Source organism: Maniola hyperantus, chromosome 27 (genome assembly GCF_902806685.2).
Source record: "Maniola hyperantus chromosome 27, iAphHyp1.2, whole genome shotgun sequence".
In the NCBI taxonomy this organism is placed as follows: Eukaryota; Metazoa; Arthropoda; class Insecta; order Lepidoptera; family Nymphalidae; genus Maniola; species Maniola hyperantus.
The window spans coordinates 3,811,615-3,836,436 of NC_048562.1; the positions used below are offsets into that span (position 1 = coordinate 3,811,615).

The 24,822-nt window shown below is 38.7% G+C and overlaps 1 protein-coding gene across 1 annotated transcript in view; it reads right to left on the bottom strand.

The window, feature by feature from the left end:
* Positions 1–5,201: 5,201 nt before the first annotated feature.
* LOC138404335 (V-type proton ATPase subunit D-like) overlaps positions 5,202–24,822 on the bottom strand; it is a 39,579-nt gene continuing 19,958 nt past the window's right edge. The window contains exon 6 of the mRNA XM_069508041.1: positions 5,202–5,436. Within this exon, the coding sequence (XP_069364142.1) occupies positions 5,202–5,436 (235 nt within the window). The remainder of the gene's footprint in view (positions 5,437–24,822) is intronic.

Here is a 24,822-nt window from a genome sequence, read left to right on the forward strand (position 1 = left end):
AAATTTTTTATTCATTGTAATTCCCAACGAGTCACACTGTAGCTGTGGGTGACTCGATGGGAATTTTTTTCGATGGATTCCCAACAAGTCAGACTATTACACGATTGGCTGTGACTCGTTGGGAACTCATCGTATAAAATCGTGCCTATATTCGTCCCCACAAAGTGTTAGTATCGATGTATCCCCAAGCGCGGATCCACCGTTGTGGGCACGATAGGCATGCCCACAACCTAAATAGACTTGTGACGTGCACTAAGCACTTTCACTGTCTATCCCACCCCACCACGTGTTCACCCCACGGTTTTGCCCACGTGGAATTACAAAATCTTGGTCAAAGCGTCATATAGGTATTTTGTAAACATCTCCGTTATAGAAATGCATTATATCGATCATGAGCGAGCTTATACTCCGATTCTCACGTGGCCGATTTTTGGGTGGCTGTGCCCACAACCTTTTTTGAGGGCTGGATCCGTGCCTGTGTATCCCATAATGGCCACCCTACAAATCGGCGTCAAAACATAATATTCTCGCCAACAACAAGCGCGTCTGTTAGCACGTCTGTTCCACCGTGACACTTATTTTAAACAATATAATACTTTTGACAGTTTTGGGAACTTTTTTAATACTAATAATAATAAAATAAATAATCATTATCATTTTAGCGTTTAAACTACCGTGAGTGATTTCTATTAAGTATAAATATAAAATTCAAAGTCCTGACTGACTGACTGACTGACTGACATAGATATCAACGCACAGCCTAAACCGCTGGTCCTAAAGACATGAAATTTGGAGGGTCTATTCTTTGTGAAGAAAAGTTTTTTCTTGGTAAATTAAAACTACTATTAAGACTATTCATAAGCACTTTTAAAAAGTTTACATGAATAAAAAACATTCTATTCTATTCTATTCTATTCTAAGAGTAGGTATCCACTAAGAAAGGATTTTTCGAAATTCCACCCATAAGTGTGTTAAATAGGGGATGGAAGTTTGTATGAAAGTCGGTCATTTTTCAAGTTATTTGCATGAAAATTGGTATTTGGGTTTTGGTCACGAATGAAGAAATACGTGTTTCAGGATTTTTGGAAAATTTGCCCTTTAAGGGTGGTAAAATAGGGGATGTAAGTTTGTATGGCAAAGTTTTAATTATTGATATTATAATTGACTTGAAATTTGAAAAGTAGGTTTTTTCCTTGAGTTTAGGTGTCAGGTAAGAAACGACTATGAGAAAATCTCCCCCCTAAAGGAGTGAAATGAGGGTTGGAAGGTTATATGTGTGATTCGGTGCTGTCCAGAGTCAAACTCCCTTGAAAAAGGACCCCGGATGGGTTCGAAACTAGTCGGGCTAACGTCGACTAAACACGTGAGTACAGCCGGGACAGATATTATTTACTAGCTGATGCCCGCGACTTCGTCCGCGTGGATTTAGTTTTTTAAAATCCCGTGGGAACTCTTTGATTTTCCGGGATAAAGTAGCCTATGTCCTTCCCCGGGACGCAAGCTATCTCTGTACCGAATTTCGTCAAAATCGGTTGAACGGATGTGCCGTGAAAGGCTAGCAGACAGACAGACAGACAGACACACTTTCGCATTTGTAATAATTATTAGTATGGATAATCATTATCATCATCAACCGACTCATCACTGCTCTACATAGGTCTCTTGTAGGGACTTCCACACGCCACTGTCTTGCGCCGCCGCCATCCAGCGCCTCCCGGCGACTCGTTTGTGGTCGTCCGACCACCTATCGGTTACTCTAGATCTCCGGCGGCTCTCCTCATTTCTAATTTCATCACGTAGAGAAACTCTCTCCATCCAAATAATATCCTTGCACAGACATAATCAGTATGGGCCCCCCCCCCCCCCCAAATCCCAGACAAAAATTAATTATTGTTGAAATGGCTATTTTTTTGTTTATATATCAAAAGTTTCACGCTCGCTTCGCTCGCGCTTTTGTCCTGTATAAGTTGATACCGCCCACAAACGACTTTATCAGCATTGATCCCAGCGGCTCACCGCTGCTGTGCCAGGGAAATTGCACATTAAACCTCTGAAAAGCCTATGGTTAAATATTCAACTATTCACTCATACTTAAGTTACGAGTATAAGCATAGTATAATATTTTGTTTTCCGGTTTTCCCCTTACCAATTAAACTGTGATTGATCGTCCTTATTTCATAAACACTTGGATTTTCTTTTATCTGAATACCTATTTTTAAAAACTGAGCCGTGATAAGTAGCTTTAGTAGTTAAGAAATTCCTATTTGGGAGTTCGACGACTTATATTATGTTTTTGATGCCGCAACTTCGATTGATTTAGGTTTATAAAAATCCGGTGAGAACTCTTTCATTTTATGGAATAATTTTATGGGATAATTTTAATAGGTACCTATAGAATATTTATCTAGTCTTTTTTGTTTATTTTTAGATTGTTGTCTTGTCGTTTCCATGTCGTAGCCTTATCGTTGTCGTGTCGTTGTCTTATCGTTGCCTTGTCGATGCTGTGTCGTTGTCTTGTCGTTGCTGTGTCGTATCCTTGTCGTTGCCGTGTCGTCGTCTTGTCGTTTCCATGTCGTTGCTGTGTCGTCGTCTTGTCGTTGCCGTGTCGTTGTCTTGTCGTTGTCGTGTCGTTGCCGTATCGTTGTCTTGTCGTTGCCGTGTCGTCGTCTTGTCGTTTCCATGTCGTTGCTGTGTCGTCGTCTTGTCGTTGCCGTGTCGTTGTCTTGTCGTTGTCGTGTCGTTGCCGTATCGTTGTCTTGTCGTTGCCGTGTCGTTGTCTTATCGTCGTGTTGTCGTTGCCATGTCGTTGTCGTGTCGTATCCTTTTCGTTGCCGTGTCGTTGTCTTGTCGTTGTTGTGTCGTTGTCTTGTCGTTGCCGTGTCGTTTTCTTGTCGTTGTTGTGTCGTATCCTTGTCGTTGCCGTGTCGTTATCTTGTCGTTTACATGTCGTAGCCTTGTCGTTGCTTTATCGTTGCAGTGTCATTGTCATTTGTCTTGTCATATCCTTGCGGCGCCGAAACGCATCGTGTGGTCTCAGTCTAGCCACTAAACTGCCTAAGCTAGATCACCGCTTAGTTAAAATTTAATCCCTTTAGGATATGAAGTTTATACGCCTATTTGTTTCTCCCTTACCAAATAAACAGTGATTGATCGGTACGTATTCCGTGGCTACTCGGAGTTTTCTTTTATACGGATATTCTCGATACTCGGACAAAGGTTGATTATGATTGATGCGAGTTGACAGCGCCGCAACATGCCTAATGGCTGCCTTGTAGCGATGGGACGTAATAGCGATAATTACCAAAATCGATAAAACCAAAATTGTTTTAAAAACCTGTAAGAAATATGACATCATCCTTGTCCTAAATCGATGATGAGACTCAAAAATCGATTTTTTCTGATCAAGATATTACTCAAATCATGGAAGCAGGTAATCTATTAATAGTTAGTAGCCTTCGTAAACCACTTTACTATGGGGTTTACGAAGTTTATACACCTACTAGCTTATGCGGACGCCTTCGTCTGCGTGGACTACACCAATTTCAAACCCCTTTCAAACCCCTATTTCACCCCCTTAGGGGTTGAGTTTCAAAAATCCTTTCGTAGCGGATGCCTACGTCATATCTGCATGCCAAATTTCAGCGCGATCCGTCCAGTAGTTTGAGCTGTACGTTGATAGATCAGTCAGTCAGTCATTCAGTCACCTTTTCCTTTTATATATTTAGATTTGTTTCTCCCTTACCAAATAAACAGTGATTGATCGGTACGTATTCCGTGGCTACTCGGAGTTTTCTTTTATCCGGATATTCTCGATACTCGGACAAAGGTTGATTATGATTGATGCGAGTTGACAGCGCCGCAACATGCCTAATGGCTGCCTTGTAGCGATGTGAAAATATAATATCGATACTTATCGAAATCAATGACAGTCAATTGGTTAAAAACCTGCGAAATCCTTTTCCTAAATCGGTGATTAGACTAAAATATCGGTATTTTTCTGATCAAGATATTACTCAAATCATGGAAAGCAGGTAATCTCTTAATAGTTAGTAGCCTTCGTAAACCTCTTACTAAGGGGTTAATGAAGTTTAAGTAGGTTAACCCACTTGGCACAAGATGAAATGGATTTCATGAACAGTCTAGCAACTCTCAGATTTCTATCAAAACTCAAGTATGCGCGCTTTACGGCAAAGAAAAATATCAATATAATATGTCTAACTTTAACCGAAACAGCGTGATGAGTCTATCTACAAGTATGTCCCACATTTCTCTCATTTATGGCATTCAAATTCAGTTATATTACATTCTGTACCAACAAAAATGAAGATTACGAGTCGCTCAATCGTCAGAATTTATCGATAGTCAATTCGCTCGCATCTCTAGACAGTTTTCCCTGCCCACAAAAAAGAAATTGAGCAATTTCTTAATAGCACAATGACAATTCAATATTATTGTTGAAGTACTGCTTTTAAATATTTTCATGCTATTGATACCTTTTCAAAAGATTTCCTTATCACAATATATAATACGTACCCAAGATGAAAAATTGAAATGTTCTAAATTAAAATTGTGCGTCCTACTATCATCATCCACTTCATCATGATCTACCCATTGCCAGGGCCACTATTGTTGTATTGGAGGGGAAAGGGAAATATTAGTCAGCAATTAACTTGGCTAATATTCTTAAAAAAAAATTGTAAATTAAGTCATCATCCAATCCCTTTCCTGAAAAGTATCTTAATTTCATCCTAAAGTGATAATAAACTACCAAAAAACTTTATTTTTTAAATAAATTTATTCGATCGATACCTAAGTACAATAAAAATGCATTTAAATTTTGTATGCCAAATTTCGCCACGAATACGCTACCTGCCATCTTTTTAGCTTCATGAGCTGTCATGACGTCACACGACGAAATACATTACAATTTCAATCCATGTGACGTCACAGTTGGAATTAACATGGCGGCTACGATATCATGTGTTTTGGATATTTGAAGAACAGATAAAAAGTGAAATCTTTAAGATGAATTATAAAATTCATTATATATTTTTATTAACTGAAATTAACATTTTTTCGATTGCTTATGGCTAATACTATCTTGTTTATACATTTTTAGATTTTTTTCTTGGTGTAAAATACTGTATTACGTCAAAATATCTCACATAACTAATACATCTTGATCTGGCTTATCTTGGTTGTTATTCATCACTCTTCAAAACCACCAGTTCCTCTGCTTTACCTTCAATTTTACCCTCTGGAGCTCCTTCTGCCCTTCGTTTTATTTCATCCATATGCTTTTCAAAGTCCTTCTTCTGTTTCACTCTTTTTAGACGAAACACCTCTTCCCTCTCTTTCTCTTCTAGTTCAGAAGTAATGTAGTGTGACGTCACGTTCAGTCTTGGGATAACGATTTTGGAGACGACGTTTGATTTTCTGTAACCAAAGAAATATACTACAATTACTTATTATGTGGTTTTTAGGGTTCCGAACCTCGAAAGGAAAAACGGAACCCTTATAAGATCACTTTGTTGTCTGTCTGTCGGTCGGTCTGTCAAGAAACCTACACCAACCCATAGTCGCTTGTACTGCCGGGAGCAAACCTAGCTTTGTTGCTGACTGTACATACATGAAACCTGAACACTCCTTTTATGGACACTCGTGTAAAACGCGCTAATCTAAAACCGTTCTAAAGAGACATTATTACACATGACTACCAAACCACGACCATTACAAACCCCTGTTTCACCCCCTTAGGGGTTGAATTTTCAAAAATCCTTTCTTAGCGGATGCCTACGTCATGCATGCCAAATTTCAGCCCGATCCGTCCAGTAGTTTAGCTGTGCGTTGATCAGTTGATCAGTTGATGAGTCAGTCAGTCAGTCAGTCACCTTTTGGTTTTATATATTTAGATTAATTTTAGTAATTAGTCGCAGTGGCAGCCCTAATCCAAACTTCAGTGGTTAAATAACAGGGGTGTCACTCTTCTAGTCAATTAGCGGAGACAAGTCAGGCTATTTCAGTGTCGCTTTAATATTTAAAATGCGCATTTCAAAACTTTGCGGTCTGCCGACCAAACCGTATCGAGCTCTAGGTTATATCTAGGTTATAGTATATCTATGGTGCAGGGTTATTGCGTAATGCAGTCGCAATCTGCATAGAGTCTGTCTATACTGTATCCACGAAAATAAGTTTGTATATCGCTCTCTCTGTTACTTAATCCCATACAAATGACAAAGTCAAAAAATCAATAGACGTTAACTATTTTGGGCCACCAACGGAATGATCTTTTTGAATTAAATTTCGAGTGTTTTTTGAAAACATGTTTGTGATTGGCTGGTAAGCGGTGACTCAAAAGTAGTCGCGTTATGGTATTTATCTTGTAGTATGCCTAATCGTAGAAATAGAAACAGACAATTCCGGGAACAATATCTTCCAGCAATGAACCGTGAATTTGATACCATTTTTACAACGTCAAGCGTAATCAATTTTATGTTTGTGAGGCATAGAGCTGTCAATATTGCTAGAGTAGCAAACCTCATCCATTAAGCGTCTTAAAAACGCTACCCCTACCTAATGATTACATGTGGCAGGTACACACGTAAGCTGGAGCTCATGAACACTTTAAATCTTAAAATCAAAATCAAAAGTCTGATATACTAAGTCTGTGACTCTACCACCTATTCGGAATAAGATTATACTGAGAAGAGAGAGAAACTCAGCAGTTGCCTGTTTTCAAATTATTTAATATAGATATTTGCTTTACATGAAGATGCGACGAATTGTATTGTGCTGTTATCAAATATGATCATTCAATTGCCTTACTTGTGTCCTATGACTTGAGTTGCATAGCTATTTTATTGGCAGACAAACAGATCCAGCCGGTTTCGCTCGGTTTGAATTTGACTATACATTTTTTTACTTTTCAAACGGTGAAAGAATTTCTGAAATATATGAATAGTTGCGGAAAGTAGTCCAATCTGAAGTCATAACATGAGAGTTTGCGTATGTCATAGACTAAGGAATTAATACACAAGATGAATTTGATTTCATAGCACTGCCGTCCCGTCGTGACCACGACTCATGCAACTGAATTAATATATCGACGAATCAATTTCATCAAATTAACCGTGGTATATACCCGTTATCTACATTATAATAGGGCTAAGTATACGTTGTTTTGCGTGCACTATAATATAGAGTAAAAGTGCTAATTTACTCGTACTGAATGAAAAAACATGGCTGTGTGAACATGCCGTTTTGTGGGACATTGCGCGCTCTAGTGATATGATATCTCTCTGGTTCGTTAGGTCATTATGTAAATCCAATATGGCGGAACGATAAGTATTTATTGCGAACTGTAAATAAAGGAAGAGGCGTGGCGACTCGGCCTGGGCGGGAAACGACTTAATAAAATACAGACAAAAGAAAACAAATGAACTCATCTTCTTAATAAAAATACTGACTAAAAATAATTTCAACGAAAATAAAATCTTCCCCATCATGTTCGCAGTATATTATACTAGCTAGCTGGTGCCCGCGACTTCGCACGAGTGGATTTAGGTTATAAAAATCCCGTGGGAACTCTTTGATTTTCCGGGATAAAAAGTACCTAGTCTATGTCACTCTCCAGGTCTTGAACTATGTCCGTGCAAAAAATTACGTCGATCCGTTGCTCCGTTGCGACGTGATTGAAGGACAAACCAACAAACAAACACACTTTCTCATCAGTACCCTTATTATAAATGCGAAAGTTTGTTTGTTGGTTTGTAGGTTTGTCCTTCAATCACGTCGCAACGGTGCAATGGATTGACGTGATTTTTAGCACAGGTATAGATAAAGACCTGGAGAGTGACATAGGCTACTTTTTATCCTGGAAAATCGAAGAGTTCCCACGGGATTTTTAAAAACCCAATTTCACGCGACGAAGTCGCGGGCATTAGCTTGTTTATAATAAGGGTATACTGATCTCATGAGTCATGACTCATCATAATCAACCCACCACTGGCACACTAAAGAGCACGAGTCTCCTTTCAGAATGAGATGGGTTTAGTCCACCACGCTGGCCAAATGTGAATTGGCAGACTTTACACACTTTTGAGAACATTATGGAGAACTCTCAGGCAATACCGTAGCGTGTGGAAGTCCCTACAAGACACCTATGGCCAGCTGTGGACGTCTATCGGTTGACGATGAAACCAAAGAGGCATAAAGCTCATAATACCGAAAATCCAATAACCTACAAAGGGTTATTAAATATTACAACAATTAATGCAGCTGCATGGGAGGTATAATACGATTTTCTATCCGATTCAAAATCGATATCGCCACCGAATAATATAATATTCATAATCGAATCGCCCAGATTTTAGAACCAAAGAGAATCATAAACAATTTAAGCCTTTTACATTTTGCGATACGATATTACTCGGATACGATCACAGAACTGGAGTTATAACAAAAACTTTAGTAACTTTCATACAGTATTTAATTGAAACAAAGTTACTTCTGTCTTCGGTAGTCCTTGTATTGGTATCAAATACTCAAATAAACTAGCTTGAGAAAATATTCGACGAAAACTTAGTGTTTCACTGACTACAATAAAACATCATGAGGAAATTATGTATTACATTTTAAAAAGATACAAATTAAAAGTTAATTAATTAATAATTTTAACTAAAACTAAAACCTTAAAAAATATAATATTGTAACTGTTGAAAATTACTCTTGTCCCGTGGAAGCAAGGTAGGTCGCTTGTGTGGGATGCCACGTGTGTGGATACACTGGCGCTGTCACACGTACAGGCGACCTCCGTGGCGGCCGGAGCGGCGGCTACTAAGGCAGAAAGGGCCAAGAGGCGCAAATATAAGAATATAGAAAATAGTTTCATATTTGTGCCTTTTGGGGTGGAGACCATGGGTTCGTGGGGCGAGGATGCTAGATCCTTTTTTAAGGACTTTTCATCCCGTCTCGCGGAATCCACGGGGGACCGGAGGGCTGGCAGTTACCTCGGTCAGCATATTAGTCTGGCCATTCAACGAGGTAACGCTGCCAGCGTTCTGGGCACCCTGCCTCGTTGCGGTGGTTTAGATGATATTTTCGATTTGTAATTTTTATGTTCTAGAATAAGTTTGGTATTTTTGTTTTTTGTATTTTCATTTGCATTAAAAAATTAATGTCACTACATAACAATAAATATTCAACAGTTTTCATTACATTTTTTTTTAATATTATAACTAAAATATATTATTAAAATGAGTCCCTTTAGGCAAGGTTCCGAAGATACTGGCAGCGTTCCCCCTTTGAATAGCTAGGCTAATTCTTTGTCCGAGGTAGCTGCCAGCTCTTCGGTATTATATTCTTCTTGAGGAAATTATAATTAACATGCCTGAGAGTTCTCAAAAGTTCTATTTTTTTCAATCATTCAATATTCAGCGACTGCTTCTAAATATAAATATTTATTTAAAAATTCATTGTATATTTTGTCTGAATTCATTATAATACTTACTTTTACATTTATTCAGCCTGTGGCAAATTTTGTCCATCTAGTTTAACTTATCGTTTAGTATAAAATACGATACGACATGATGCATTTGTAAAGTATGGATCGAGGATCGAAAGAACAAGTTATAGTGCCAATAAATAATTCCTTCCTCAGAGCGAAACGTCTGTCATTATGGAACTCCTTAATTGCATAGTGTGATTTAATAACAAAGAAAATATTAGCTAAATGACAGGTTAAGACAAGGTAGTAATTAAAATAGATCTATTTCTGATCGTAAATCTATATCTTAAATATATAAAAGGAAAAGGTGACTGACTGACTGACTGATCTATCAACGCACAACTCAAACTACTGGACGGATCGGGCTGAAGTTTGGCATGCAGATGAGATGGCGCAGCTATTATGACGTAGGCATCCGCTAAGAAAGGATTTTTGAAAATTCTATGTTCTGTTAAATAGGGGTTTGAAATTTGTTTAGTCCACGCAGACGAAGTCGCGAGCATAAGCTAGTACATTATATTTTAGTAGTTTATTAGATCTAAGAAGTCAAAGAATGAAAATGTCTATAAAAACTTAAAAACCCTTTGATTTAAGTAAGTATTAAGTACGTATTAATTCTTGTTGATTCTTTTCATCATCAACATGACCGGCTCACTACAGAGCACGGGTCTTCTCTCTAATGAGACGGGTTTTGGCCATAGTCTACCACGCTGGCCAAGTGCGGATGGGCAGACACACCTTTGAGAACATTATGGAGAACTCTCAGGCATGCAGGTTTCCTCACGCTGTTTTCCTTCACCGTTAAAGCAAGTGATATGCAATTACTTAAAACGCACATAACTCCGAAAATTTAGAGGTGCGTGCCCGGGATCGAACCCCCGACCTCCGATTGGAAGGCGGACATGTTAACCACTAGGCTATCACAGCTTGATTGTTTGGCACAATGTTGATTTACTGAAAAATATTAGGATGGAGGGAACACCCCGCACACCCGCACAACCCCCGCGCTAACCCGGTGCGGGCGAGCGCAGGTGACTTGCGGATGTATGGGCGTCCCCCACCTCATATCCCGATTGCCATGTCAACCTGTCGCGGACTATTATAGTTTCCATTAATCGCTACAATTCTGAAGACAGCAAAAATACCTTGAATAGAATTAATTATTTAATGAAGCATGTCATCGATCGCGCCAATTGTCACAAAATGGCCGCCACTTAGGGTTACCACTCTAAGAAAAAGATTTTTCTCGTATTGTAAGTATCCAGGTGTTTTTCCTATAAATACCTATCTGGTTCTGATATCTTAGCGGACGGCCACTTTACCTAAGCTGCCTATTTTCTGTTTTTCCACTGAATTTGTCCAATTTTCACATTTCCATTAGTAATTCAGGATCACGAACAATTGACTCAAAATTGAACATGTAATTTTCCTAGTTATTTCCTAATTTGTAAAACGTTGAAAAAAGCCTTTTTTGCAGTTTTCCCGAATATGTGCACTTATTACTTTTTACTTAGTTTTTCTACTAAAAAACCTTTCTCACTTTAAAAACTTGCATAGTTTTAAAAATATATGGCAACGTACCAGGTTCAAAGGTGCAGAAATGGCAATCTTGTAACAACAAGCAGCACAAAACCTTGGAGTGTGGAAGTCCCTACAAGATACCTATGCCCAGCCGTGGACATCTAGGGTTCTAGGGTATTTCGTCGATGTTAGCCCGACTAGTTTCAAACCCCGTTTCCCCCGTTGTGCGTAGTCTCAACCGCGTGAAAAAGGATCCCGGATGGGTTCGAAACTAGTCTGGCTAGCGTCGACGAAATACGTGAGTAAAGCCGTTTTGTCATACATGTATATAACGGAAATTATTCACGATAAACGCTAAAATAATCTAGGTTTTAGTTTCTGGGAATGAGACAACCCTAGGAACATGCAATTTCGCCGCCATCTTGTCCATACGTAAGCAACGTGTGGTCAATTTGATGATGAATATTAGAAAAGGATCAAATTACGGCCGTTCTTGTTGGAAAATCATTTTCTTTTTCGCCTAACTACTACGTCTGACTGGCTTTCCGTATGAAATTAAAAGAAATTGTATCAGTAGGTTTTTATATCATTGCGAATTTAGATCAAAATTATGGGGGTTCCCAAAAATGGCGAATGGCATAGAGAGTAGAGACTACCAGATGAGGGAATAAATAGATAGGTACCTACCAACCTAAGGGGATAAAAAGAAATTCTAATAAGTTTAAGTGATTTTGTAAAGTGGTGATAATAAAAATAATACCCGGCTGAGTTTGTTGTGGGCTCTTCTCAGACCTGGGCGCGTTTGGAACCCTCGTAGCTTTAGTTTTAAGTTCGCGTAAAATTATCACCATATTACAAATGCAACATCCGACCATCAAAAAGTGTAATTTATTACCTATTTTGAATAAATTATTTGATGTGATTTGAAATCAAAAGAAATTGTATCAGCAGGTTTTTATTCCGTTGCGAATTTAGATCGAAATTATGGGGGTTTCCAAAAATGGCAAATGGCATAGTGACCACAGATGAGGGACTAAATAGACACCTATAAAAAGAAACGTCCAATGAAAAAAAAATAACAATTATGTATTTACGCTGTTGATTACTTTCAAATAAAAAAAAATAAAAAAAAATTAAGATATGAAAAAAAAAGGCTAATTGAACGGTGATCACTTGCCAGCAGACCGTTTGATTGTAGCCAAGCTATAAAAATTAAAAAAAATGCAAGTAAGTATAAGTCCCGCAAATTGCTATTGTGCTGGAACCACGTCTCATTAACATCGAAATGACGTCATTTTGACGTCAGCCGAAATAAAAATATACCATCAGCTCGAAACTACTACCCGTGCGCGATAAGTTGAGACTCGCCTACGCCTGGAATGCAACCCTGCGCCCGCTTCCCCTGTAACTTCCCCTCAAGCTCCCGTGTTGTACTGTAGAAAACGCCATTTTTTTAACATTCTAGTCTCGTACTTTCTTACGTCACGCAACGACGACGCGCTCCGATTTTTGTCTACAGTACAACCACGCGTCTTTGGCGTCACCGCCCCCCAGGTATCAACTTATGGCGCACGGGTAGTACAGTCTAGTGCTGACGTCATTAAAATGGCGGCCATGCGCATTAGCAATTTGCAAGACTTATATATCATTTTAACGAAGACATAATGTACGACTTTTTTCTTTATACTAGAGAACAAAAACGACATAAGACAAAATAGCATTGTACCTATATATAATGGCACACAATTGCTTGCGAATTACCAGTCTTTCAAGAGATCGATGAGTGGTTGGCCTATTTTACTTTCTTAGTAGGTAAACCGATACGCCACCACTTTGCATGAGTGGTACCACAGAATTGATATAGAAATAACAATAAGCTTTTTCTTATTATCATCTTTTGGACTCGTCAGCCCATCGTAGGCTAAAGTATAATCAAGCAAATCAGTAGAAAGCATACCCCAAAAAGAAAAAGGAACCCTTATAGGATCACTTTTTCTGTCTGTCTGTATGTCTGTCTGTCCATCCGTCTATCCGTCCGTCCGTCCGTCCGTATAATAGTTTTTATTTATCTTGCAAAATGTCGAAAAATACGACTGCAGTACGGAACCTTCGGTGCGCGAGCCTGACTCTGACTTGGCCGGGTTTTTTAAAGAAGACAGAATGTAAGACTTTTTCTATAATATAGAAAAGCAAAAGAATGAAAGTTTTTTTTTATTTTGTATCCTGATACAAATTAGCCATTAACTGCGATCTCACCAGGCGGTAAGTGATGATGCAGTCTAAGATGGAAGCGGGTCCTAACGTTTGATAATGCCGGAACGCTAAATCACTTGGCGGTACGACTTTTCCGGCAGGGTGGTTTAGGAAAATACAAATTCCCAAATTGCCTTTTCCTAAATGGCTGGCGATAGGTTTGAGATGATGGTGACTATTAGGTACTCCTGAGCACGGGTCTCCTCTCAGAATAATAAGGGTTCCGGCCATAGTCCACCACGCTGCACATAACCGCCGTCAAAAGCATATACGGAATGTCTGTTGCAGGTTTCTAGCTGATTCGGCATCTGGCTACCGAAGTAGGCTTTTTTTTTACCACGCATGAACTCACGGCTATGTGACCCCTACTATTGAAATAAATAAAATAACACGATAAAGTTGAAAACTACCCGACTATGATCGTCTTAATAAGCGCTGAATCACAGTTTAACGAATATATTTCAAGGCTGTGGCTGAATGCATTGGCATAAATTCTTGATCCAAGATGTTCTTCTACGGCCAGGTGGTCTTCTGCCGGCTATTTTCCTCTGAATTATGCGCTAAAGGAGATCTTAGGAGATATGGCCAAAATACTCCAACACTTTTACGGTTTTAAGTATTTCAAAATCAAATCAATGATAGTACTCCTTATTCAAAAAAATTGCAAATGACTGTTACTCAAGATTTATGCATATCAAATACACACTAATTCTCATTGTCGCACTTCATTTCCAAGCTAATCTTAAATCCCGATCGAGAACCCCTATAACTAACTACGTTCACAGCTAACTTAGCCCGTTTGCGTGTTGTGTGTTCCCTCGTTACTCCCAAACGAGTCACCATTTCCTTTTATATTTATTTAAATACACAAAAAATACGCGACAAATTGAGAACCTTCTCCTTTTTGAAAAAATAAAATTGCTCTACTCATTTATCAAACTGTAGGAATATCAAACACACACTTCTCATTCTCGACTCGATCACTCTCTACTTTATACCAAGCAATCGAGAACCCCTAATACTACGTTTACAGCCGACTTACCCCGTTTGCGTGTTGTGTGCTCCTTTTCCTTTTATATTTATTTAGATACACAAAAAAATTAAGCGACAAATTGAGAACCTGCTCCTTTTTGATAATAAAATTACGACAACTATTCATCAAAATGTCAATCACATATAGTCCGCGACAGGTCGAGGTGGCAATCGGGGTATGAGGCGGGGGGACCCCCCGCACACCCACACGTCACCCGCGCTCGCCCGCACCAGGTTAGCCCTTGATTGCCATCTCAACGTCATAAATCATAAATCATAAATCATAAATCCTTTATTTTGCTAGAATACATGTCACAATGGTAGTTAGTTTTTAAGGTAAGTAAGAATCAATGTAATCGGCCATTTCTGGCATGCAAATTTTTTTCTATTATATCACAATTAATAAAATTCTAATAATTATTAGCATAGTTAAATTCATTAAATTTTAATTATTTTTACAATCTAAGTCAAGTTTAATTCTATATATTATATATTATAAGAGTCAACTTAACCTACTGTGCCAACATTTCATTGATTGAATAAAAACATTTATCTATAAGCCACTTAAAAAGATCCTTCTTAAATCGTTGGAGGGGTAATACCCGTAATCCTGGAGGTAGTTTATTAAATATTTTTATACACATGACATAACTACATTTTCCGTAAGATGCACTGTAAAACCTATGTTCAATCACCAGTCTATCACCGTTTCTTGTATTCCTTGGATAAATATCTTTTGCTTTTGTAAATAGATCATCATCATCTATTTACACGTCTCACGTAGATACTACACTTCTCGTACTCGACTCGATCTCACTTCACTTTATACCAATCAATCGAGAACCCCTAGTACTACGTTTACAGCTGACTTACCCCGTTTGCGTGTTGTATGTTCCCCTGTAACTCATGAACGCGCCTGTCACTTGCCATTTGTCAACTTTTTGTTGCTGCGCCGCTTTTTACGTTTATCTTTAAGAAGTTGGATGTCATTAACGATCATTCTAGTCTGTTTAATTACACTTTATAATATGCTACTAGCTAACTAACTAACTAGCTGATGTCCGCGACTTCGTCCGCATTATATTAGGTTTTTAGGGTTCCGTAACTCAAAAGGAAAAACGGAACCCTTACAGGATCACTTTGTTGTCTGTCTGTCAAGAAACGTATAGACAGAACACATTTTAGTTTTTTTGTGATGTCACCACAAATTCAAGGTTTTCAGATTTTTTCCTCCTATTTCTGCGATAAGACCTACCTACCTGCCAAATTTCATGGTTCTAGGTCAACGGGAAGTACCCCTGCAGATTTCTTAACAGACACGACAGACAGACAACGAAGTGATCCTATAAGGGTTCCTTTTTCCTTTTGAGGTACGGAACCCTAAAAATCACGTCAATCCGTTTTTTTTTGTATTTTATATGGGTGGCGATTTACAGCTGTTCTATTGCCGATCGATTTTGGAATTACTCGTTTATTTATTTATTTACTAATTATTAACAGTTTTATTTATGTCATTAGCAACAACTCTAATCTCTTTAATTTATTTTCTAGCTTATGCCCGTGATTTCCTCCGCGTGGTTTACACAAATTTCGAACCCCTATTACCCACTTAGGTGTTGAATTTTCAAAAATCCTTTCTTAGTGGATGTCTACGACGTAATAGCTATCTGCATGAGGGGGAGATCTACAACAATCTACTCCGCCTGGACAGAGGTAAACTTAGGAAGGTGGTGGGACTCATAACAGGGCATAGCCCACTAAACAAACACCTTTTCGTTATAGGTGTCACCGACAGTCCTCTGTGCAGGGCCTGCATGGAGGTCGATGAAACACTGACGCTCGTGCTCCTGGAGTGCACGGGCGTAGCAGATCAACGCGACCACCATTTAGGTTCCCCGACCTCACTCCAAGAAGCCCTCGGCAACCTGGGCGGTCTACTTGGCTTCTGGAGCGAGCTTGGATGGCTGGAGTGAAGACTTCGGCGGGGAGGGGTGATGCACGCACAACATACGGAAACGTTTAAGTGCGGAAACCAGCCCAGAATGAAGAAGAAGAAGAAGAGGGGGAGATCCCGGGTTCGATTCCCGGCAGGGGTTTTGGAATTTTATAATTTCTAAACTGGTCTGGTTTGGTGTAAAGTCGTTGCTTGGTACCTACAATATTAATTCACTATGAACACTTCCTGAATCTTGATAACTTTGGCGGGCAGTGTCCCTGCAGCATCAGGATTGAGGAGTTGGATCCAGAAATTTTTATGGGACCCCCAAGAAACATCCCCTGTTAATTTAAAAAAAATTGCTAATCGGTCCAGAAACCTCGAAAAATCGGTGTACATACCTACATTTTTTTTAAAAACAGGCAGAATTGAGAACTACCTCCTTTTTAGAAGTCAGTTAAAAATAAAATAAATCGCTTAATGATGCGTTATAAGGAATACAAAACTCCTAGGCTTACGCCTGCATTAATTTTCTTCTGCTACAGTTCATTCATCCATACCGAAACCCGTCTTTTATCTGATTTAGACAGCGCCGATATAGATAATATTAAATAGGCCGCAATTAAAGTAGCTTAAATAATTACACAGATTAAGGCCCAAGACACGGGTCTGCCCGCGAAATTCAAATTTCGTTTTTCACATTGTAAACTAATGCAACACTTATGGCATTCAAATTTCGCCCCTAGCAATATCATCTTCACAGGTTTATAAAAAAATCTTTACTTGAAAGTGTCCAGTTTAAGAAATTGGTCAAAATAATGACTAATTATTTGTGAGTAGCTTACGACAAAATCATTACTTTGACTGATTTCTTAAACTGGACACCTCCAAGTAAAGATTTTTATATAAGCCTGTAAAGATGATACTGCTAGGCAGTAGGGGCTCAATTTGAACGCCATAAGCCTATTTTGTCGTATTAGATTACAAATATGGTATTTTACTACTTTTGAAATTGATAAATATTATTACTTTATTATAAACTAGGATAAAAATAATGACATATGCTAAAAAAAATATTAAAATTCATCAAAGATTTACAAAGTTACAGGCATTTTAATTTTGGAGTGGAAGGGTCTTCTAACCCTTTCTCGCAAAACGAAAATCTGTATGAAACCGCACGAAGCTACAATGGCATTTGTCAAAATGACGTCATAATTCTATATTGCTATCTCTGTCTTATCAGAAATATTTAAATGCTTATAACTTTTTTATTATTTGATCGATTTAATTAGTTTTTTCAGTTTACGTCATTATTTTTATCTTAGTTTATAATAAAGTAATAAAAAAATGGAGTTTTTTTTGCGAACCCAATTGCGAAAAACCAAATTAAATTAGAATTTCGCAGGCAGACCGTGTCTTCCACCTTACATAATTACACAGATTAACGTCTAAAATTACACGTATTATTAAAAAAAAGACGTTCGCATTGCTCGGTAAATATTTTCGAGTCGCCAACAATTTCTCGCTCGATTCGTTGACGAGTTAATCGAACCTTGCGTGCCTTGCGCTCGAGTTGCAGTGGTAACCCGAAACCGGACGGCGCGGGCTACTCGCCCGGAAAAACTTGTATAAAGTTATTAAAATAATACGAAAATAATGGAATAATTACAAGGAATCCCTACCCATCTTTAAATATATAGAAGGATTGACTGACTGACTGATCTATCAACGCACAGCTCAAACTACTGGACGGATCGGGCTGAAATTTGGCTAAGAAAGGATTTTTGAAAATTCAACCCCCCTTGGAACCTTTAAAAAATTCTGATGCTGCTGCCACCGTGCGCCCCTACCGCAGCAATTTCTGCTGGTCCAGCCCTTTTCATCCCAATAACCCGTTATTTAGTTTTTGTAAACGAAATCAGACCTCGTTTTACAAAGTAGGCCTGTGTTCCGTATAAATCGTTTGTTTGACAGCGCGTGAACTCAAGGAAGGGATAAAGAATGATGTAAGTATATATGATATATTTGGGTACGGAACCCTAAAAACACACAGTATAGGTTGTATAAATGTAACTTTAATGTTCGCGGAGGCCTTGCCAAAGAATTTTCCAAGACATGATTAAAATGTGAACCTCAATATGCTATACAGGATGACTTAAAATCTTACTAGTTTCCAAAAATAATTAATTATTATTTCCAAGACGCGGTTGCGAAGTACCTACTTACTTGTGGACTGTGGATCTCATAAAGTGTAGAGTTACTCAGCGGGCAATGGAAAAGGTCATGCTCGGATTATTTCTACGCAATCAAAACAGAAATGAGGAGATCCATGGAAGAACAAGCGGCAGAAGATGTGTGAATCGTGTCCTATAATCAGTTATTTGTATACAATACCCGGTTTCGAGCTTTAAACAAAAATAGCCGGCAGCTTTGGTTTCGTACAACATCGCATCGTCTCTGTCATATGGATATAAAGCGTAAAAATGACTTCTCACGCGCCATTTTAACTTTATGTGTCAAATTTTAAGCATATGATCTGTATCGGTATTGGGGATTCAGGTGACTACGTTATGAAGAACATCCACATACAAAAACGTGTGTATTCATTATTGACAGTCAATGAAGAAAATAAGTTTTCCCGTTTGTATACGAGTATTAAGAAGATTTTAACAGGTTTTGAAACACCCTGTACAGGCATTAAGAAGCGTGGGGATGGTCCGCGGTCCCGCCTACCACAATATCTCAAATTTATCGTTTATATTACGTGCTAAACTGTTCACTTGACCTACTTTTTATTAAAAAAAGAATCCAAAATTACAGACTATTTACATAGACGTTTTTGGCTTACGAAGCTACGTTAGGTCTGAAAATTTTGACTTAAAATTATTTCATCTGAAACTCAGAAATCAGCTGCTCGATTGCGGTAGAATGACAGCTGCAATGTCGCGATCGCAAAGACCTCTGATTGGTTGACGTTCGCTCACTGTTGCAACCAGAATCGCATCGAATTCAGCCAATCACAACAAAATTCACGAAGTGATCCTATAAGGTTTCCGTTTAACCTTTTGAGATACGGAACCCTAAAAATATCACTTGGTTTAAATTGTGAAAGAAAACATTGTAAGGAAACCTACTCATGTGCCTGAGAGAGAGATAGGGATAGCGCGGGTGACGTGCGGGTGTGCGGGGCGTCCCCCAGTTTCATACTCCGATTGCCATCTCGACCTGTCGCAAACTATAGTATTATAAGACAATGCTCTATCGATAGATATATACAAGATCATCATGATCATCATCAACCAATAGACATCCACTGCTAGACATAGGTCTCTTGTAGGAACTTCCACACGCCACGGTCGTGCGCCGCCTGGATCCAGCGGCTCCCTGCGACTCGTCTGATGTCGTCCGTCGACCTAGTGGGGGGTCTTCCAACGCTGCATCTTCCGGTGCGAGGTCGCCATTCCAGCACCTTGGGACCCCAACGTCTATCGGTTGTACGAACTATGTGCCCTGCCCATTGCCACTTCAGCTTCACTTCACTTCGCAACCCGTTGAGCTATGTCGGTTACTCTAGTTCTCCTACGGATCTTCTCATTTCTGATTATAAGATGTCGATTGACAAAATGATTCCCATGCTACTAAAGTCAGTAGCCGTCTACGAGGTATCGTTCGGTAGTCGTTAGTAGCGATTAAATATCGCGTGTCGGCGTACCACGCGCCGCTGCGTCTCGCTATCGAGTTACGAGAGATGACAACATCTGACGCCACTCCAGTGATGGCTATACCAGGCCAAGCCACCAAGCTCAGTTGGGGTCACGTGATCTGAGATATACCTACGGCGGTGCTCGCCTTTGACGCCTACCGCGAGAAAGAGAGGTAAGAAGGAAATTTTAGGCCGCAGCGCTGTGCGATCTGAATGTCACTTTATTGAGTGAAATGGGAAATGACTTTATGTACTGAATCGCGCACTTGACATACAAATCACACTCATCATCTTCATCAAGCCATCGTCGGCCCACTACTGAGAACTTTAGAATAGAATAGAATAGAATAGAATAGAATAGAATAGAATAGAAAAGAAAAGAATAGAATAGAATAGAATAGAATAGAATAGAAATCAATTTATTGGTTGATCCAACACACGATAAACACAAACACAAATATTTACAAAAAAAAAACATTTCTTAAAATCTAATTCAAACAAAATATAGGTATCTAGTGTCTAGAATGTGTCGTGCCAACGAAAAGGCCCGAACTCAGCTGAATGTTGTGGTTACACGATGTAACCACAACGCTGGTTTTCAGTTCGAGCCCAAGCCCCTTTAAGAAAAGGACTCTATGAGAAAGGACACTTTGAGAAAAGGACATTTTGAGAAAAAACGTTCTCACTTCTCATGACAAAAAGGATATTACGAGAAAGGAAATTTGCGAAAAGGCCCTCATGCGCTTAGACCAGTAGGTCGATTTCGTAAAACCTGCATCAATCATTATTAGAGCCTTCAATTGTTGTGATTGGATGAATTTGTGCGATTCTTGTTGCAACAATGCATTGTAGCCAATAGTGAGCGAGCGTCAACCAATTGTGATTGCGATCGTGACATTATAGCTGTCATTCTACCGCAATCGAGCAGCTGGTAATCACGCCATCACTTTTCTGTATAATATAAACACATCGACGGACAATTATAACGTTCAAAGGCGGCCTACAGTCTACACCTTTGATATTTTTTACCTTTTAAGGTAAATAAATCATTACCAAGTTCAAACGGGATAGATTCAGCGCAATTAGCACGCTAAACATTATAGTCTGAAAGCCGGCCGCGATTTTACTGAGGCAATTAATACATAGGTAATGCTTAATGCTGTACTTTACTAGCTGATGCCCGCGACTTCGTACTCGTGGATTTTGGTTTAAAAAAATCCGTGGAAACTATTTGATTTTTCGGGATAGAAAGTAGCCAATAGCCTACGAGCTCTCTAGGTCATAATTTAAACTGTATCTAGGAAAAAAATCACGTCGATACGTTGCTCCGTTGCGACGTAATTGAAGGACAAACCAACAAACAAACACACTTTCGCATTTATAATTTGGGTAGTGATTAAAACACAAAAGGAGTGCTACACTGCTAACTTTAGAAATTCTAAAGAATAAAGCAATAAATATTTTAACGTAATCATTACCAAGTTTTAACTGGATAAGTCCAGCACAAATTAACACCAGATGCAAGTGTTTATTCCTATGAAATGAAAATGTAAACAAAATAAAATAAAACTTTCTTTTTTGTAGGCAAAAAAAATACAGAAAAAGTTATTAAGGCCTTCCATTTAAGTAAAGAAAACGTGTGCAGTTTAACAGTTAACATTTGTTGTGTTTTATAAATAACACTTTTGCGCATCTCGTCTGTGTCCACACCCCCGGCCTGTCCGCACGGTCGACGACTTTAGCATTTCAACAATTGAATTTTGGTTATCAATGAAAATTGACTTTTGGTTATCAATGTCGATAGAAAGATCGATTAAATTCTTTGTTCGTTGTTTTTATAAAAACGTATTTAGTATAGTGAAGATTTTGCCGTCATCTCTTTGCTTATTAAAGCTGATCGCTTACTACATGAATTGTGCACGCCAAGGCTAAATTATGGTATAGGTTCTGAAAATTTTATGAGAATGAATGTATGGAATGAATGAATGAATAAATGAATGAATGAAATAGTTGAATAAACAATGAATGAGTGCACACTTTTATTGTGTAATAGGTACAAAAATACAGAAAAAGTGACTTAGGCCTTCAATTTGAGTACCTAACGAAAACGTGTGTTTTTAGGGTTTCGTACCTCAAAAGGAAAAACGGAACCCTTATAGGATCACTTTGTTGTCTGTCTGTCTGTCTGTCTGTCAAGAAATCTAGAGGGTACTTCCCGTTGACCTAGAATCATGAAATTTGGTACGTAGGTAGATCTTATAGCTGACATTTGGGGAAAAATCTGAAAACCGTGAATTTAGGGTTAGATCACACAAAAAAAATTAAATTGTGGTCATGAACTAATAATTAGTATTTTCAACTTTCGAAGTGAGTGACTATATCAAATGGGGTATCATATGAAAGGTCTTCACCTGTTCATTTTAAAACAGGTTTTTATTTATTTTTATGCATCATAGTTTTTGAATTATCGTGCAAAATGTCGAAAAAATACGACTGTAGTACGGAACCCTCATCCCGCGAGCCTGACTCGCACTTGCCCGGTTTTTTAACAGTCACATTTCACCGCTGTCTCTTATACTACCAACGTCCGGGCCGGATCGATGGGGTTTTATAAATAACACTTTTGCTCGACTCGTCTGTGACCACGCCCCCGGCCTGTCCGCACGGTCGACGACTTTATACATTTTGACTTTTGGCTGGGACAGACGTTTTTAAGGTCGTCGTACATTATACTGACTGGATGTTAACTTTACTCTGACTCAACTCACAGTAAAGCGTGAAAAGTAGTGATGAAGTAGTGACCCGCCCCGGCTTCGCACGGGTAGCTTATTACAGTTTTCTTAGGGATCTCTAATTTTTTTGAAAATAAAATATAGCCTATGTAACAGACAGACAGACGGACATACAGACAAAAATTTAAAAACGTTTGATGGTACAGTTCAAATAGGTAACCATAATATGAGTAGTCATCCATAGGCATAGTGACGGAGCTTAGTATGAGTTTGTTGTGGACTCTTCTCAGACCTGGGCGCGTTTGGAAGCCTCGTAGCTTTAGTTTTAAGTTCGCGTAAAAATTATCACCACTATCATCTTACAAATGCAAACTGACTATCAAAAAGCGTATTTTTTTTACCCACTTTGAATAAACGTTTTGACTTTGACTTAGTCATTTCGATATTACAGACAGATACTTCAATTTTATTTATTAGTAAGATAAGATTAAGAAGTATAGATAACTAGCGACCCGCCCCGGCTTCGCATGGGTGCAATGTAGATACTAATGTGGTGTCATTGATGTGTCATTGCCTCGGAAACTCTCAAATGAGAGGATTTTTTTCCGACCTAATTCAAATTATTTCAATTTCTCTAAAGATCTCTATTTTTTTTAAGAATTAAACTATAGCAATAAACCTTCCTCTTGAATTACTCTATCTATTGGTGAAAACCGCATTAAAATATGTTGCGTAGTTCAATAGATCTACGCGTTCGTACATACATACAGACGCGGGAAGCGACTTTATTTTATACTATGTAGAGATTACCTAGATTCAGTGTAGACTCATCTTTAGTCTGGTGTCTACTAGGCATTCCCTGGTAACAAATACAAGTCGCGCGAACATTTTCAGACTACCTTCACATCGGAAATTGAGTTTCGCGGAGTTACATTAATGTGACGAACTTCCTTGTTAAGGCACTTTGTATACTTAGATATTTTCTTTGTTTACCTGTCTATTTATTGTGCGGATGCAGTCTGAAGTGCAATGCATATAAGACCTACCTATCTGCCAAACTTCATGATTCTAGGTCAACGGGAAGTACCCTATAGGTTTCTTGACAGAGCGAGTTTCTTGCTGGTTCTTCTCGGTAGGAAAGGCATTTCGAACCAGTGGTAGATGCATCCGACTATTCGAAAGTACTTGTAAAAGTTTATTCGAATAAAAAAGATTTTTATTTTATTTTTATTTTATAGGTTTCTTGACAGACAGACAACAAAATGATTCTATAAGGGTTCCGTATTTCCTTTAGAGGTACGGAACCCTAAAAACATCCATACCTCTTCCAAGTTAGCCCGCTTCCATCTTAGACTGCAACATCACTTACCACGAGATGAAATCGCAGTCAATGGCTAATTTGTTTTTTTTTTAAATCTTTTATTAAGGGATAACTTGTAATCGATAAAAAACTAGCCAATGTTTTAGACATTAGTATTGTCTGTAGGTTGTTGCTAGTTCAGTTCGTTAGTTGCAAACGAAACGAGACCGTGTTTTGCAAGTCCTTTTCCGATACAAGCCGCTCCGCGTTCGCAGACCAGTGGCCCTACCGTGGTTGTTTGACAGCTACAATGTCACGATCGCAATCATATCTGATTGGTTAATGCTCACTCACTATTGGCCACAATGCATTGTTGCAACAAGAATCGCACAAATTCAGCCAATCAAAACAATGGCGATTGTAATAATGATTGATGCAGGTTTTAGACAATCGCCCTACAGGTTATATACTTACAGTAAATACATATTCTAAATTTCTGGTCTGGTGGGAGGCTTCGGCCGTGGCTAGTTACCACCCTACCAGCGAAGCCGTGCCGCCAAGCAGTTTAGCGTGCCGTGTAAAAACCAAAGGGGTGTGGGTTTAATAGAAAACTGCTATATCTGTTCCAGGTTAGTCCGCTTCCATCTTAGACTGCATCATCACTTACCACCAGGTGAGATTGCAGCTAACTTGTAATCGATAAAAAACTAGCCAATGTTTTAGACAGTAGTATTGTCTGTAGGTTGTTGCTAGTTCAGTTCGTTAGTTACAAACGAATCGAGTCCGTGTTTTGCAAGTCCTAGTCCGATACAAGCCGCTCCGCGATCGCAGACCTTGTAC